This window comes from Arabidopsis thaliana, chromosome 4 (genome assembly GCF_000001735.4).
Source record: "Arabidopsis thaliana chromosome 4, partial sequence".
Lineage (NCBI taxonomy): Eukaryota > Viridiplantae > Streptophyta > Magnoliopsida > Brassicales > Brassicaceae > Arabidopsis > Arabidopsis thaliana.
In genome coordinates, this window is record NC_003075.7 from 6,713,519 (window position 1) to 6,730,806 (window position 17,288).

General features: G+C 35.9%; 3 protein-coding genes and 2 pseudogenes across 12 annotated transcripts; 2 read left to right on the forward strand and 3 right to left on the reverse strand.

Annotated features, from left to right (window-relative positions):
* Positions 1 to 38: 38 nt before the first annotated feature.
* Positions 39 to 2,217, reverse strand: AT4G10955 (alpha/beta-Hydrolases superfamily protein). 2 transcript variants are annotated; one of them, NM_001203770.2, is made up of 4 exons: positions 2,168 to 2,217; positions 1,790 to 1,868; positions 805 to 1,388; positions 128 to 663 (listed from the first exon to the last, which is right to left on the reverse strand). In NM_001203770.2, the coding sequence occupies exons 2-4, from the start codon at positions 1,852 to 1,854 to the stop codon at positions 260 to 262; spliced, it is 1,053 nt and encodes a 350-aa protein (NP_001190699.1). In that variant the 5' UTR covers positions 1,855 to 1,868; positions 2,168 to 2,217; the 3' UTR covers positions 128 to 259. The 2 variants fall into 2 exon arrangements, with proteins under 2 accessions (NP_001319899.1, NP_001190699.1); NM_001340697.1 differs by lacking the exon at positions 2,168 to 2,217 and having other exon boundaries at positions 39 to 663; positions 1,790 to 1,872.
* A 138-nt stretch (positions 2,218 to 2,355) lies between these two features.
* Positions 2,356 to 5,032, reverse strand: UGE5 (UDP-D-glucose/UDP-D-galactose 4-epimerase 5). The gene is made up of 9 exons (NM_117166.3): positions 4,769 to 5,032; positions 4,058 to 4,107; positions 3,795 to 3,930; positions 3,600 to 3,701; positions 3,291 to 3,518; positions 3,138 to 3,216; positions 2,969 to 3,051; positions 2,792 to 2,883; positions 2,356 to 2,664 (listed from the first exon to the last, which is right to left on the reverse strand). Exons 1-9 carry the CDS (start codon positions 4,952 to 4,954, stop codon positions 2,565 to 2,567), a joined length of 1,056 nt encoding a protein of 351 aa, NP_192834.1. The 5' UTR covers positions 4,955 to 5,032; the 3' UTR covers positions 2,356 to 2,564.
* A 656-nt stretch (positions 5,033 to 5,688) lies between these two features.
* AT4G10970 (ribosome maturation factor) lies at positions 5,689 to 8,827 on the reverse strand (the record flags this gene model as incomplete). Of its 7 annotated transcripts, none has more annotated exons than NM_202804.2 (8): positions 5,689 to 6,001; positions 6,168 to 6,436; positions 6,584 to 6,638; positions 7,729 to 7,868; positions 7,974 to 8,060; positions 8,146 to 8,210; positions 8,298 to 8,367; positions 8,620 to 8,684. In NM_202804.2, the coding sequence occupies 6 exons, from the start codon at positions 8,365 to 8,367 to the stop codon at positions 6,200 to 6,202; spliced, it is 654 nt and encodes a 217-aa protein (NP_974533.1). The 7 variants fall into 7 exon arrangements, with proteins under 7 accessions (NP_974533.1, NP_001118964.1, NP_974532.1 ...); NM_001125492.1 differs by having other exon boundaries at positions 5,690 to 6,001; positions 8,511 to 8,702; NM_001160748.1 differs by lacking the exons at positions 5,689 to 6,001; positions 8,620 to 8,684 and adding exons at positions 6,874 to 6,972; positions 7,050 to 7,196 and having other exon boundaries at positions 6,200 to 6,436; positions 8,298 to 8,313.
* Positions 8,828 to 10,282: 1,455 nt separating this feature from the next.
* AT4G10980 lies at positions 10,283 to 11,167 on the forward strand (annotated as a pseudogene; the record flags this gene model as incomplete). Its single annotated transcript has 1 exon — positions 10,283 to 11,167.
* A 301-nt stretch (positions 11,168 to 11,468) lies between these two features.
* Positions 11,469 to 16,457, forward strand: AT4G10990 (annotated as a pseudogene; the record flags this gene model as incomplete). Its single annotated transcript has 1 exon — positions 11,469 to 16,457.
* Positions 16,458 to 17,288: the final 831 nt, after the last annotated feature.

Below are 17,288 nucleotides of genomic sequence, written 5' to 3' on the forward strand. Positions count from 1 at the left end.
AGTGCGCGGGAAAATGTGCAGATGCTCTGCGAGGTTTTACAGAGATAAAGTGAAACGTCGTCGTCTTATTGATCAAGAGACTATATATAAGATTACAACACATTGAACCGGCTAAATTAGAACGTAGACGCCTATTTCCGGTTTATATATACCGACTATAGAGAGACACTTATTTATGATTGCGATACATTGAACCGTCTAAACCGGAAAGTAAAAGCCTAATACCGGTTAAATCCATTTAAAAAAAAACTGATACAAATCATTTGTACTGGTAAACTTTAGTCTCAAACTTGTTATCTTCCCTCCACCACTGATGAATCCCATGAGCTTGTTTGAAATCTCTCGAGGAGCTTAAGTTCACCGTCAAAACCGAAGATGGAATCAGATGTACCGGCTCTTGTCCTCCTAACAGCATACCGCCCAACGAGTGCTGCGTCGCTACCCGCTCTACAAACCCAATCCCGATTTCTTCCATCTTGTTTCGGTGCTCAAAGTAACCAACATACTCTGAGCATAAGTGGTCACCAGGGTTGACATACAGCCGCGGGAACCAGTCGGATAAAGCTTCAAATGGATCAGGAGGTGCGGGTAATGCACGGTCGTTTTGGCTGTAGTGTTGGGTGGCTTTTTTGGCTAGAGCAAGTCCAGCTGTGATCACACTGCCTACATTTTAGATAACATCTAGGATCAAAGTCAAAACAGAAGTAATGTTAAAGTTTATATCTCTGGTTATGTCACACTTCAAAGCCTAATTTGATCAGTAATATAAAGAATGAAACTGAAGGGAAGATATAAGTTACTTACCTGCAATGCGTATCCCATGTTTAATCCTCTTATCCTTAATTTTTTCGATAGGGGCAGACAAAAACGGCGGATTGAATGCGAAACACTCAGGAAAAAACCCGGTTCTAGCGATGGTTTTCCCGGTAAGTAATGCCATAGATGCACCAAGAGAATGACCAGCAAGCCAAACACTAGAACCACCAACCGAAGCAACAATGTTTCTCACTGCTTGGATAGCTATCTCAAACCGTGTTGTCGTGTGAAGCCCGTTTCTAATAACATGGATGTCATGCTCGATGTCACGGGAAATGGAGTCCACTTTTGTAACCGTTCCTCTGAAAGCAATCACAAAACGTGGACTAAATTCCATTGATTTGACGGTTTGAGAGAGCTGTTGCGGCAGTTTGTACTCATAGATTCCTCCGAAGATAGAGTTATCCGCGTCATCGACAAACTTACGAATGAGGCGGAAATGGAAAAACTCAGACCATATTGGAGATAAAGCTAACTCAGGACCTTCTCTTTGTAGCTGACGGTCACGCTCAGCTACATAGATTCCTTGAACCAAAGATCCAGCTACGGATCGTCGATGATGTTCATTAGCCCTGCATATTCAAGAACACAAATAAGACAGACGATTTCTTACACAAGTAAATGAAGCATTTTAAACACAAAGGAACAATATTTCAGGTTTTTAAACACAAGGGTTAACTCTAAACTCTAAAGTCTATACCAATTGGTGCCAAAACATTAGCTAACTCAACAACATTCTATGAACACAAAGTTTCAGTTTTCGACATAACAAAATCTCGAAAATGGAAGTAAATGAAGCATTTTTCACATAAAGGAACAATTTTTCAGGTCTTTTAACACAAGGGTTAGCTCTAAACTAATGGTGCCAAGACATTAGCTAACTCAACAACATTTCATAAACATAAAGATTCAGTTTTCGACGAAACAAAATCTCGAAAAATGCAAAAGGAGAGTAGAAGTAGTAGATGCATACCAATCTATAGATGTTAAGTGTAATGGTCCAGTGAGACTAAAATCATCTCTTTCACTAATCATCATTCCTTTCTCTTCTTCTGTACCACTAAACATATGGTAATCAAATATTAGTAGTTCAAAATTAGAGACAATAAATCACAAGCTAGCACAAATTTAGTTCTAAATTCAACTAAATTCCCAATCGCGTTATAACCCTAACACAAAATTAAAACAAACTCATTCAAAGAAATGATTTTGTAAACAACCCAACACACACAAAATCATTCTAAATTAATGATAATGTCAAATTTATAATCAAATCCAAAACAATCACATAGAAGAAAGATTCGGATTGTGCATAAACTATCAGTGAAAAACAGAATGAGTATAAACGAACCTTAAGAGGTTGATTCAGATCTGAAGTTTGGTTACTGTCCAGTGTTATGTTTATAAAGAATGAGAAGAAGTGTGTGGGCTCTTGAACTTAAAAGCTTCAGAAAGATACATTTCAACTATCACCGAGCTGAAAACGACGTCGTGTCAACCTCAAGGTACTTTTTGCCGTATAGAGCTAAACATTTGCGTTGTAGCTATTCATAACAAATCTTTTTTGATTATACAAGAACATATCCAAATCAATTACAGACTAAGTATTGATTGTAATAATAATACATAATGTCCCTATATTTCCCTAAAATCTGACTCTTTATTGTTGTTGTTTTTTCTTGCGGATACTATAATAATTTAGTGTGGAGAAATATGTTTTAGCAAAAGAAGAAAACGATTAAGAAAAGTTAATGAGAGTTGTCTTCAGAAGAGGAATCATATCCATAAGGATTATTACTAGCCCAGTTCCACAAATCTCTACACATCTCCTCAATCCCATATTTGGCCCTGCATTTGTTACCAACCCAAATTTAGACTTATCTCATTTACATATTCCCAACTTTTTAGTGTCTAACATACAATTTTGTGCAAGTAATATCTTCAAAGTTATAGCTTTATGTATGTATGAACTTACTTCCAATTCAATTCACTTTCTGCTCTTTCCGTCGAGGCGTATACAACTTCAGCATCTCCCGGTCGACGTCCCGCGATCACCAGAGGGATTTTCTGATCCACAAAAGAGTTCAAAGGTTTAACAAAACATGACTTAGAATCCAAGTATCTAAAGATGAAAGAAAGTGTCACTTTTTACCTTTCCGGATGCTTTTTCAAAAGCATCAACCATTTCAAGAACTGATGTTCCATTTCCTGTTCCGAGATTGTACACTTCACAACCTGAATATAAACAACACACAAACAAAGTTAAGAGACTTGAGAATGATTGTAGTAGATAAGAGAAACGAATGGAAATCATAATATACCGATCTTGCAATCTTCTAGCTTACGTAGAGCCGCTATGTGTCCATCAGCTAAATCAATAACATGAATGTAATCTCGAACCTAAAACAAAACATGAGATCAAAATGTTGAAAACCTCTTCTTGTTTTATGAAAACATAAAAGACAAGTACATACCCCTGTTCCATCTTTTGTATTGTAATCATTTCCAAAGACAGTGAGATGAGGTCTCCTACCAACAGCCACTTGTTGTACAAAGGGCATGAGATTGTTTGGAATACCACGAGGGTCTTCACCAATGTCACCACTAGGATGTGCACCAACAGGATTGAAATACCTAAGCAATATAATCTTCCATTCCGGGTCAGAACCGTATACATCGCGGCAGATTTCCTCAATGAATAGCTACAAAAACATCCATAATAAGTCAGATTCACACTTCATAATTAACCACAATACTCAAGTGGGTTTTGTCAAGAAAACAACCTTTGTTCGTCCATATGGGTTCAAAGCAGAAATTGGAAACTCCTCTGTACAAGGAACTTCTTTTGGAGAGCCATACACAGTTGCTGATGATGAAAACACAAGCTGGAAACAGAGTAAAAGTAGCTAATCATGAGAATTGATCAAGCAAAGTAAAAATGGATTCGAACTTGTTGTGTAGTGGCAAATTATACATACATTTTTGCAGCCATGTTGAGCCATAACTTCCAAAAGAGTAATAGTACCAACAAGATTATTATTATAATAAAGCAAAGGCTTCTCTACACTCTCACCAACTGCTTTAAGTCCAGCAAAATGTATCACTGCATCAAACCTGTAAAATAATAATAATTCCACGTTCATCAATCAATAAAGAATAAACCCAATAATATGCATTATCACTCATTGTTAGTGATAAAGTGAAGAAGCTAAAAGAATGTTTGTTTTTTTCTCAATCATACTTTGTTTCTGAGAATATCTTCTCAAGAGCAGACCTGTCTCGAAGATCCACCTGCAAATTAAGACAGAACAATCAAGTTTTAACTTTTGACAGTAACTAACAGATTCTTTTGACCGTAAGTAAACATAATACAAACTAATTCAGAAGAACAAGATTAAACTTTATATGAAATACAAAAATAGAAAGTAGAACAATTACTCTTTCACATGGTACTCATTAGGCCTAAACTAATATTTAATACATAAATAATTATTTTTGGGTTATAAAACTTAGAGAAAAAGAAATTGTAATAATTAACATTAACATATAAAATTACATTGACACAACGCTATACAAGTTTTTAAGCCGAAAATGCGAATAGTTAAAATGGTACAAAATAACGGTAAATAACGCTTTTGGTATCGTTTTTATGATTGTTAAAACGGTAAATACCCAGTACCATTGTAGTAGTTACCAATCAAAGCAATAATACCAAAGAAAGATACCCATGATTTTGGAATCAAACAATCTTTTAGAAAAACTGATATTTTATTACGAGAATTTATGCCCAAAATTAAATAAATAAATAAACACAAAAAAAAGAGCCTCGTAGTCAAATCAATGATTAACAAGTCAAATCATAATCCCAAATTCGTTGAAATCATCAACTACACAAACACAAATCCTTCAATCACACGTTTCCTAGCCCTAAGAAAGCGAAATTTCACCGAACCTGGTGGAAGGAGAGGCGTTCTCCGTGTTCAGCCGCGAGTTTCTTCACACGTTGAAGAGAGACGGCGGAGGAATTATCGAGATTATCAACAACTACGACGGAGTAACCACCGAGAAGAAGTTGAAGCACCGTGTGACTACCGATGTATCCAGCACCACCGCTTACTAGAACGTTTCTAGCCATCATTACGAAACAGAAGAAAGGATCTTTGTTTTTTGGTAAAGGAAAAAGATCAAGAGAAATGTTTTTAGATTGCTTTGTGATCTCCAGCGAAAGAGTGCTTGGAGGTTTTTAATATATAGAATCGGTGATGGTTACGTGAATAATATGGTTACATTAAACTTAGGCTTAATTTAAAAACGCATGTATTATTACGTTTTCAATTAAGGGAATGGAATAATGAAAATGCCACGTGGTGGAATATGGTGTGGTTGTGACGAATATACGAGAGTTACAGTTATCGAAACTACTCTTTTCTTGATGAAGCTGGAAATGGTAATTACGGTTTGTTTATTAACGGAATCGAAATGAAGCAAAACTGTGGAATTGTTTTTTTTATGTAGAACAAAATCGTGGATCTTTTTTTGACATTTTAAAAAGTAATGTTTTTTTTTACGTTACAATGTTATTTTTTCTCTACTTATTTTTTTTTCCTTATCTATCCTATCGGCTGATTCGGTTAGACTCGATAAAAATACACCGAAATATTATAGAATGGACTTCTCAAACAAGTAATCAGGTCGTCTGCATTTCTGACTATCAGATAAACCAGGGCCAAAGCCCAACTGACTTCTTTCCAAACAAATGTGTTTTTGTTTTTAGAGAAAATCGAACTCTGGAAGTTTCACTCTTTACCAAAACTTCCTTTTACCACTAGACTATAGATGCTTGGCTTCTCTAAATGTATTTTCATTTGTTTTACTCATACTTTATTTTTTTATTTAAATTACTACGGTTCCCGTTTAACCATAAATACACGTTTACTATTCTCTAATTAGGATGACTCCATATCAAATTTATGACTCAAAAACAAACCAAACTTGGTCGTTTAGTTTTGTTGAATAAAGATGATTTAGAAACATAGAGAAGTCCAACACTCCTCCAAGCGTCCAAGGTGTGTGATAGTGTGGGTCACTTTCCACTTGTCGAAGTAAGAGAGGTCCCGAATTAAAAATTTATAGGTGAAGAACAAAGGAGTCAATGTCAAATGCCGACCACGCGAGAGAAAATGACCTGAACTGATTTTTTTAACGAAGAGATGAAAGAGTAAAATGGTCAAAACACACTAAGGACAGCCAAGAAAAAGATTCAAGGTTTTAGAGCTTCACATACGAATGTTCTACACTTGAAACAATGAATCCAAACCAAACTACATAAGTAGCAAATATGTTCACCCTACCCTTGAAACAACACTATTCTGCAGGTCATAAATCAGTTGGGGAATCTTGTAGCTCTTCTCACCCACGGGACCATCGAACGCTGCTGCTGATGAGATCCAGCTCCATTGTTGCCTACATTGCTTCTATTGTCTGCAAACCTTCTCATTCTCATTCTCTCTTCCTTCATGTTTGCAAACCGAGAATCCAGTGTCTGAGGCCATTGCCTTTGCCCTCCTCCTCCTCCATTTGCCTGCTGCTGCACTATCTTCTCCCTTTGCTGCTGCTGCTGCTGCATGTTTAATAAGCCCATCAATCAATCACTAATAAATCTCTTTATGGTTATACATGTAAGCCAGTTTATTGATGCAGCAAACAAAAGATCGAAGGTTTAAGAAGCAGGTCTAATGCAACATAATAGATGGATATGAATAATTACCTTTCCGACAAACCCTCTTTGTGAAGCTCTATTCTGAGCTGGTGGAGCAATAAACCTGCACAGAAAGAAAAAAAAAGCTGAAAAACTGATGAAGATCTGCAGGAACAAGCCACTTATAAAGAACATCAGGAGCCTAGAGTATATCAGCTGAGAATTTGCACCAATAGATCATCGTTCTGATACCAAGTTCTTGATATTAAACATTTAACTTCTTACCACCATAGAAGGATCTAAGAAGAAAGCCACTAACAGGTTAAAGAAAGAGCCTTTGATAATAGAAAAAGAAACACTTCATGATCCTAATGCCCTCAGTGCACAAAAAGTATGTAGCCGGCTCATGCAGGATTGAATGAAAGAATACTAAGACACTAACTCCAGTTTCCCGGTAGCTACACGAAAAAAGGACAATTCTTGCATTTTCCAAATGATTTAGTAGTTAATTGGTCAAGAGTCCGGACAATGCAACTTCTTTAAGACTTTATCAGGAATTAAGAGCAGACAGCTCGAAGAATGATCCGTCGCATGTTCAATCATGAAGATCTGAGCATCTGAATCCTCATGCTGTCTTAGTAACCGTGCATCTACCCATTTCAATCTCCCAACAATAGACCAACTGACTCAAGCTATACTCTTTAGGTCACAACAAGAAGACAGAACTCAACATTTAGGAAGCTGACATGAATGCAACTGAGTTTTAAGAATTAAGCACGATAACATATTGCACCAATTGGCTAAATCTGATAATTAAAACTGACTTCAAGCAAACTCCAAAACCAATGACCAGAAAAGTCTCTCCTCAATCTGAATGAGCTTAAACTCCTTCCTTTATGTCAAACCTACCACCCCATTAAAGTTTAACTCCTCCTCCAAATATCCTCCTTAAACTCAACTAGATGGTTTTGACTCGCTATTTTGAGCCAGGGTTATACAGTCATCAATCTGATGAGCATCCATCATCCAGGAAGGGAATTACTATGTTTGAAACACGGGTTTGAAACACAAGTATACAAACCCGTGTTTCCTTCCATAGACACACCCTATGATAAGCAGCTTAGAAGCTTCTCCTAGTAGCAGAAATAATCGAAGACCATAAAAAGAGCCCATGTTAACAAACAGATCAGAGAATTATCTGTAGCAATCTAGACCTTGATTGATTCGTATTAGTCATCCTTCCACCATTATAAGGTCTACCACGCGGAGTAGCAGAAGCGGCTTTACGAGCAACGGTTGTTGTTACAGGAAACTGGTTTCCTTGGAAATTAGACCTCTTCTTAGCAAAAGCACCCTGAAAATATGATATAAATCACAACACCACAAAAGAAAAAATCTTCTAAGTGACAGGAAAATGAAGCTTAGACAACAAATTCACCGAGAACACAACAACACTAACCTGTCTAACATCAGACCGAGAGTCCATATAACGCTGTGCTTTCACCGCACTATTCTTCGCAGCACCACTAAATTTCTCCTTTTTATTCTGCTCAAACACAATATGCCAAATGTTCAATAAAGAATCAAAGAGAGACATAAAAATGTAAGCTTTAACAAACCAAGTTACTAACCAATACTCTCTGTTTCTTGCCCTTATTCACATTGGTATTGCTCTTTTCCATCTTGATAATCTCATCTATACCCACATACAAATGATCATGAAGCTATAAACTAAACAAAGGATACATCTTTATATGAGTAAATAAATTAAACATAAACACACCTAAAGACATGTCCATTTTCTTCTCAGTGAGAGCAACAGTCTCCGTAGTAATCGGTTTCTCAGTCGCCATCTACATAGAAGTGGACACAATTTAAACCAAAGATTTCACAAAATCAAATACATAAACCCTAAAAATCATTAGTTAAGGTTCAACGAATTTTGAGTTTATTGAACTTATGAGAAGCAAGGAGATACAAAAGAGATAAAGCAAACCCTAGTTTTTGAAGATTGATCTGATTCAAGAATCGATCAAACAAAACCCTCAATTAAATTGACTCGTGTGAAGAATGGAGGAGAAGCTTTAAGAGATGAAATCGTTTACCGATTTTAGAAAGTCGATTGTCTCACTGAGACAAAAAAAGAGAGGCTTTTTATTTTTAATCCGATAACGAGTTAAACCAAAGTGAACTGAGTCAAAACGTTTCCGATCATGTATACGTGGCACATTTTCATTGGAAGAGATGATTGGTTGTTTTGCATTTTTTTTTTTCTTGTTCTCTCCCTTGAAGTTGAAGAGTTTAACTTCGCTAAGAGGAACAGAGATGGACTTGAGTTTAATATGTTCTCTGTTTCTAACAAATGTTTTTTTTTTTGAGTTTTCACATACAATAAAAAATATTAAAAGTTAATTATAATTTATAAATGCATTATTATTTGTAATTTACGATTTACCATTTTCTATAACCTTAATTAATATAGTATACAATTATTTTTCTTGAAATTTATAATTCATCAATAATAACTAATAACTATTGCATTGGAACCAATTTTTTTCCTAAATATATTATTTAGGAATAGAGGAGTAGTTGTTTTTGGCAAAATGGTAGATTATTATAAATCTAAAGTGGTAGCAGTTAAATTTGAAAAAGATGGATGGCATAGTAACTAAAAATTATTTACCACAATACCTTAAAAAACTATGAAGAATTGATTAATTAACTAACAGACTAATTAAAACCCATATTTGTCCTTTGAAATTATAATTTTAAATAATTTTACGAAACCTATTTAAGATTACATAATATTTTTTTTATAAACAATAACACCTTTTAAAATTATTAAAACTTATTCACTATCCAGTTTCCTAGTTTTTATATATTTTGAAGCAATAATGTTGTGCTTAAAATATATGACATCATAGTGACAAAAGAGTTTATTTGTGAAATCTCAATCACTCATTTTGAAATGCCATTAATCCGTTTAGTTTCCATATTATTACCAAAGCCTTTCATGTAATTGGAAACTTTTGTGTTTAAGACTTAATCTTGTGTTGCAGGAGCCAAAAGAAAAAGAAAAAAACAAAAACAAAGAAATTGTAAAGAAGTGTAACTAGAAAAATCGATCACTCATCTTCAAATGTCATTATCCATCAAGTTGTCATATTATTGCTAGACAGAAGTGGTCGTCTAGACTTAGTTGACCTGAAAAAAGAATAGTCAAAGTCTTTTATATGTGGACCTGAAATTAGACTTTGTAGTTTGTACGTAAGTTTGTGTTGCTAGAGCCTATATGAGAAAAAAAAAACAGTGGATATTGGTGATTGGTTTAATCTGGTTAACTCCGGTTATCTAGATACTGGTTTAATATCATTTATCTTGTGTATATATAAACTAAACTTTAGTTTATTTTGTTGATGAACGTTGTAACAAACACTTAATTCTGTTAATAAAGATTCAGTTTAATCTCCGATCTTTTCTCTTCTTTTCCGTTTTACCGGAACTTCGCCGGTGTTAATATGGTATCAGAGCATATCATTTGAGCTTCCGCATATCATCGGAGATGAGTCTTTCATTGAATCATCTTTCTCTTATGAGAGTTTTTCGATTCCTACAATCGTTTGTTGCAATTTGCAATTTCTTCGTCAGCTATCTAATTTTGGTTCTGATTCTTCTTCTTTCCTTCGATTGACCTTTTGTGGTGACGAATCTCACTTTCTTTTCATTTCGTCTCACTTTCTTTGATTTTTCTTTAACAATTTGTTAAGAATGGGTTCTATGAACAATCCGTTGAATTCTTCAAGTCTTCGTCCACCTCCAGCTAGTGTTCCTGAACAATCGCGATATCAAGCTGATCAATATGAGAATCCGCATCATTTGCATACGAGTGACCACGCAGGTTTGGTTCTAGTCTCAGAACGCCTTAATACAGCTTCAGATTTCCATTCTTGGCGAAGATCTATTTGGATGGCATTGAATGTTAGGAATAAGCTTGGATTCATAGATGGAACGATTGTGAAACCACCATTAGATCATCGTGATTATGGTGCTTGGTCTCGTTGTAATGATACTGTGTCTACTTGGTTGATGAACTCTGTGTCAAAGAAAATAGGCCAGAGTCTCCTTTTCATTCCAACTGCTGAAGGAATTTGGAAGAATATGTTGTCTAGGTTTAAGCAGGATGATGCTCCTAGAGTGTATGATATAGAACAGAGACTTAGCAAGATTGAGCAAGGTTCTATGGATATTAGTGCTTACTATACTGAATTGCAGACACTTTGGGAAGAACATAAGAATTATGTGGATCTTCCAGTGTGCACTTGTGGTCGTTGTGAGTGTGATGCTGCAGTTAAATGGGAAAGATTACAGCAGCGAAGTCATGTTACTAAGTTCTTGATGGGTTTGAATGAGAGTTATGAACAAACTCGTAGGCATATTTTGATGCTAAAACCGATACGTACAATTGAAGAAGCTTTCAATATTGTTACTCAAGATGAGAGACAGAAAGCCATACGTCCTACTCCTAAAGTTGATAATGTGGCGTTTCAGACTGTTTCTTATAACAGTGGTGATCCTTATATGGAGAATATGGAAAATGGATTCATTGCGGCTTATAATACAGCAAGACCAGCTCAAATTACCTCTGTGTACTAACTGTGGAAAGGTTGGTCATACTGTGCAGAAGTGTTACAAAATCATTGGCTATCCTCCTGGCTATAAGGCAGCTACATCATACAGGCAACCTCAAATACAAACTCAGCCTAGAATGCAGATGCCACAACAATCTCAACCAAGGATGCAACAACCTGTAGCAGCACAAATGCAGACAAACATGCCAAATACAGGACCAATGCAGATGATCCCTTATGCAAATCAAATGCAGATGGTTCCATACTCGAATTCAATGCAGATGGCGAATGCTGCTTATGCTGAATAAGGTTCTTTTGTTCCAATGATGCCGCATGTTACCAGTGGAGGTAATAATCTAAACTTGCAAGATCTTTCTCAAGATCAGATACAACATCTTATTTCACAATTCAATGCTCAAGTTCGGGTTCAAGAGCCTGCAGCTACTTCTATTTATACCTCTAGTCCTACTGCTACTATTACTGAACATGGCTTGATGGCACAAACATCTACTTCTGGTACAATTCCTTTTCCTTCTACTAGCTTGAAATATGAAAATAATAATCTCACCTTTCAGAATCATACTCTTTCTTCCTTACAAAATGTTTTATCAAGTGATGCTTGGATTATTGATAGTGGTGCTTCTAGTCATGTCTGTTCGGATTTAACAATGTTTAGGGAATTAATACATGTGTCTGGTGTAACTGTTACATTACCAAATGGTACTAGGGTTGCAATTACACACACAGGAACCATTTGCATCACGTCTACTCTCATTCTGCATAATGTTTTACTTGTTCCTGATTTCAAATTTAACTTGATTAGTGTCTGTTGTCTTGTTAAAACCTTGTCTTACTCGGCTCATTTCTTTGCTGATTGTTGTTATATCCAGGAACTTACTCGGGGCTTGATGATTGGGAGGGGTAAAACCTACAATAATCTCTATATTCTTGAGACACAACGTACATCCTTCTCACCATCACTACCTGCAGCTAGTTCATTCACTGGAACCGTTCAAGATGATTGTCTTCTGTGGCACCAGCGTCTAGGCATCCGTCATTACCTGCATTACAGAAACTTGTTAGTTCAATTCCTTCTTTAAAGTCTGTTTCATCTACTGCTTCGCATTGTAGAATTAGTCCTTTAGCTAAGCAGAAAAGATTAGCATATGTTTCTCATAATAATCTAGCGTCTAGTCCATTTGATTTGATTCATTTAGACATTTGGGGTCCTTTTAGTATTGAGTCTGTTGATGGTTTTAGATACTTCTTAACTTTGGTTGATGATTGTACAAGAACCACTTGGGTTTATATGATGAAAAATAAAAGTGAAGTTTCCAATATATTTCCTGTCTTTGTTAAGCTCATTTTCACTCAATATAATGCCAAAATTAAAGCAATTAGGTCTGATAATGTAAAAGAACTAGCTTTCACCAAATTTGTTAAAGAACAAGGAATGATACATCAATTTTCTTGTGCTTACACTCCTCAACAGAATTCTGTTGTTGAGCGTAAGCATCAACACTTGTTAAACATAGCTAGGTCTTTATTATTTCAGTCGAATGTACCTTTGCAATATTGGAGTGATTGTGTTCTTACTGCAGCTTATTTGATTAATCGTTTGCCTTCTCCATTGTTAGACAACAAAACTCCATTTGAACTTCTTTTAAAGAAAATTCCAGATTATACTCTTTTGAAAAGTTGTCTTTGCTATGCATCAACTAATGTTCATGATAGGAATAAGTTTAGTCCTAGAGCTAGACCATGTGTGTTTTTAGGATATCCTTCAGGATACAAAGGTTATAAGGTTTTAGATTTAGAGTCTCATTCCATTTCCATTACTCGTAATGTGGTTTTTCATGAAACAAAGTTTCCATTTAAAACAAGTAAATTTTTAAAAGAATCTGTTGACATGTTTCCTAATTCCATTTTACCATTGCCTGCACCATTGCATTTTGTAGAAAGCATGCCTCTTGATGATGATTTACGTGCTGATGATAACAATGCTTCTACATCTAATTCTGCATCATCTGCATCATCTATTCCACCTTTACCTAGTACTGTGAATACTCAGAACACAGATGCATTAGATATAGATACTAATTCTGTACCTATTGCTAGACCGAAAAGAAATGCTAAAGCACCTGCTTATTTGTCTGAGTATCACTGTAATTCGGTTCCTTTTCTTTCTTCACTTTCACCTACTACTTCTACTTCCATTGAAACACCATCATCATCTATTCCACCTAAAAAGATCACTACTCCATATCCTATGTCCACAGCCATTTCCTATGATAAACTTACTCCACTTTTTCATTCTTATATATGTGCTTATAATGTTGAAACTGAGCCAAAGGCTTTTACTCAAGCCATGAAATCTGAAAAGTGGACTAGAGCGGCTAATGAAGAGCTTCATGCTCTTGAGCAGAATAAGACTTGGATTGTGGAATCTTTGACTGAGGGTAAAAATGTTGTAGGTTGCAAGTGGGTTTTCACAATAAAGTATAACCCCGATGGAAGTATTGAACGATATAAAGCACGGTTGGTTGCTCAAGGCTTTACTCAGCAGGAGGGAATTGATTATATGGAGACTTTTTCACCTGTGGCAAAGTTTGGCAGTGTGAAATTGTTACTTGGACTTGCTGCTGCAACTGGTTGGAGCTTAACGCAGATGGATGTTTCTAATGCCTTCTTACATGGAGAGCTTGATGAGGAAATCTACATGAGTCTGCCACAAGGTTATACTCCACCAACTGGTATAAGTTTGCCTTCTAAACCGGTATGTCGACTCTTGAAATCTCTTTATGGCTTAAAACAAGCATCTAGACAGTGGTATAAGAGATTATCTTCAGTCTTCTTGGGAGCAAACTTTATTCAGTCACCTGCAGATAACACTATGTTTGTGAAAGTCAGTTGTACTTCAATCATTGTGGTGTTAGTCTATGTTGATGACTTGATGATTGCAAGTAATGATAGCTCAGCAGTGGAGAATTTGAAAGAATTATTGAGATCTGAGTTCAAAATAAAGGATTTAGGACCAGCTAGATTTTTTCTAGGATTGGAGATTGCTAGATCTTCTGAGGGAATTTCTGTCTGTCAACGCAAATATGCTCAAAATTTGCTTGAAGATGTAGGGCTTTCTGGTTGTAAACCAAGCTCAATCCCCATGGATCCTAACCTGCACCTGACTAAAGAGATGGGAACCTTACTGCCAAATGCGACTTCCTATAGAGAGCTTGTTGGACGATTGTTATACTTGTGCATTACTCGTCCTGATATAACTTTTGCAGTACATACTTTGAGTCAGTTTCTCTCTGCACCAACTGACATTCATATGCAAGCTGCTCACAAGGTTCTGCGATATCTCAAAGGTAATCCTGGTCAGGGTTTGATGTATTCTGCTTCTTCTGAGTTGTGTTTAAATGGTTTCTCAGATGCTGATTGGGGTACTTGCAAAGATTCAAGGAGATCTGTTACTGGTTTTTGCATTTATCTTGGTACATCTTTGATTACATGGAAGAGTAAGAAGCAATCTGTGGTTAGTCGGAGTAGTACAGAATCTGAATATAGAAGCTTAGCACAAGCCACTTGTGAGATTATCTGGTTGCAACAGCTGCTCAAAGACTTGCATGTGACTATGACTTGTCCGGCTAAACTCTTTTGCGACAACAAATCTGCACTACACTTGGCGACGAATCCAGTCTTTCATGAGCGTACCAAGCATATTGAAATCGACTGTCACACTGTAAGAGACCAAATCAAGGCTGGAAAACTGAAGACTCTACATGTTCCAACAGGAAACCAGCTTGCAGACATTCTAACCAAGCCACTTCACCCAGGTCCTTTCCATAGTTTACTCAAACGCATGTCATTATCAAATCTTTATCTCCCTCTTCAACAGCAAGGAAGATAAGATTTGAGGGGGGTGTATTGGTGATTGGTTTAATCTGGTTAACTCCGGTTATCTAGATACTGGTTTAATATCATTTATCTTGTGTATATATAAACTAAACCTTAGTTTATTTTGTTGATGAACGTTGTAACAAACACTTAATTCTGTTAATAACGATTCAGTTCAATCTCCGATCTTCTCTCTTCTTTTCCGTTTCACCGGAACTTCGCCGGTGTTAATAGTGGAGGCAGCAGAAGCTTGGATGCCTAGTGTAGCTATGTCGATTGTTGTGGATATTAGTAGAGTATCAGATTCGGTAGCTCAAAATGCAAATTTGAGTCGGAGTTGGGTACGAGCACTCAAGATGAAAATATCTTTGCAAGATTGAAGAAGGTGGCTCAAGTTGGAGATATAGAAAGACTCTACGAGTTGATAGCGGAAGATCCAAACATTTTAGACCACTTTGATCAAGTATCTTTTTGTGAGACGCCACTACACATTGCAGCTGAAAAAGGGCAAACTCATTTCGCCATGGAACTAATGACTCTTAAGCCGTCTCTTGCTTTGAAGCTAAACGTGTTAGGTTTCAGCCCACTGCATTTAGCCTTACAAAACAACCACATTCGAACGGTGAGAGGGTTAGTGGCAATCAACAGCAGCTTAGTTAGCATCAAGGGAAGAGGAATGATTACTCCTTTGCATCATGTGGCTCGAATAGGAGATGCGGAATTGTTGAGTGAGTTCTTGTTTGCTTGTCCTTCTTCTATAAACGATTTGACGAGTAAGTGTGAGACAGAAGATTGCAATCTTCAGGCCAGCTCGAGCTCCGGTGAAACCTTGATGATTTCCTTTTGCTGCTTCCTCTTCACGCACCAGAAGAGGCAGCCACCAACCACCAGTAGGGCAAAGATGCCCAACAAGATCAGGTAGAATTGTCCTGGTAGCAATAATAGATAGGATCCATCATATTTGGTCCGCTCTCCATCTAAAAATTTATCTAGATATTGTTCTTAATCTTTGTTCTAAGAAGTGTTTGATTCAATAAACATATCTTGGTTGCTCAATGATGTCTTTCCGAGGAGTCAAGAAGTAGAGCGCAAATTTCGATTGGAAATTGTTTCGCTGAGTTTGTTTTATGAAGTAATGGTTTGTTTTGTTTTGAACTTTGAAGGGTAACTAACAGTCTAATAAATCTTAGTGCTCTAACACTAAATTAGTTATACTTTAGGACACAAGTAAAGTATAACTAACTGTCTAATAAGTCTTAGTGCTCTAACACTAAATTTCCACAATCCATCTCTTGATATCTTCACGTCATTCACCGGCCAGCTCGAGCTCCGGTAAAATCTTGATGATTTGTTTCTGCTGCTAGCTTCCTCTTCACGCACCAGAAGAGCGTGAAGAGGAAGCAACCAACCACAAGTAGGGCAAGGATGCCAACAAAATCAGGTAGAATTGTCCTCGTGGGATAGGATCTGTAACATCTAGTCCGCCCATCTACAAAAACATCTACAAAAAGTTAATATTAGGCTAATGGGATTACCCCTTTGATATTTAATGGATGTCTCTTGGCGCAGTGTTTTTGAAGACACTCGGTCATTCCGGCGTTTCGTTTATTAGATGATATTTCAGTTATTTTTGGATATTTTGGATATTTTCTAGTATTTACTATTTTTATATATTTATCAAGTATTTTGGATTATTTGGTCTATAAATAACTAATATTTTTAGATATATAATTATATTTCGAATATTTTCATATATCCAAAATATTTTGGTTCTTTCGGTTATAGAATTTGGTATTCATTCGGTTATTTTCAAATTTTTGGTTCGATTCGGTTAATGACCTAAATTGCTACTAATGAGATAACTCCCAATTGTTCTTCTTTCATGGAGTATCATATAAATCTCAAATGGTTTATGCATGGGTTCACATGCAAGAGGCATAGCGATCAAAAATTAATCAAAAATTACATATCTTAATTTTACGTGAGTTATTGGTCAATTAGATATTGACATGTATGAAATTATTTCTTTTAAAAAAATTTTTAGCATGGATATTAATTAATTACAATTAATATTGAAATTCAAAATAGCAATATAAATGATTTAACATTGATTTAATTGGATAAAAAGTTGTATTTATCGTTATAATATAATATTTCTATTCGTAAAATCAAATACAAAAATGTACCTAATAAATGTAAAATTTTAATTATATTTGAATCACTAATAACGCTAGTGAAAGATATTTTTA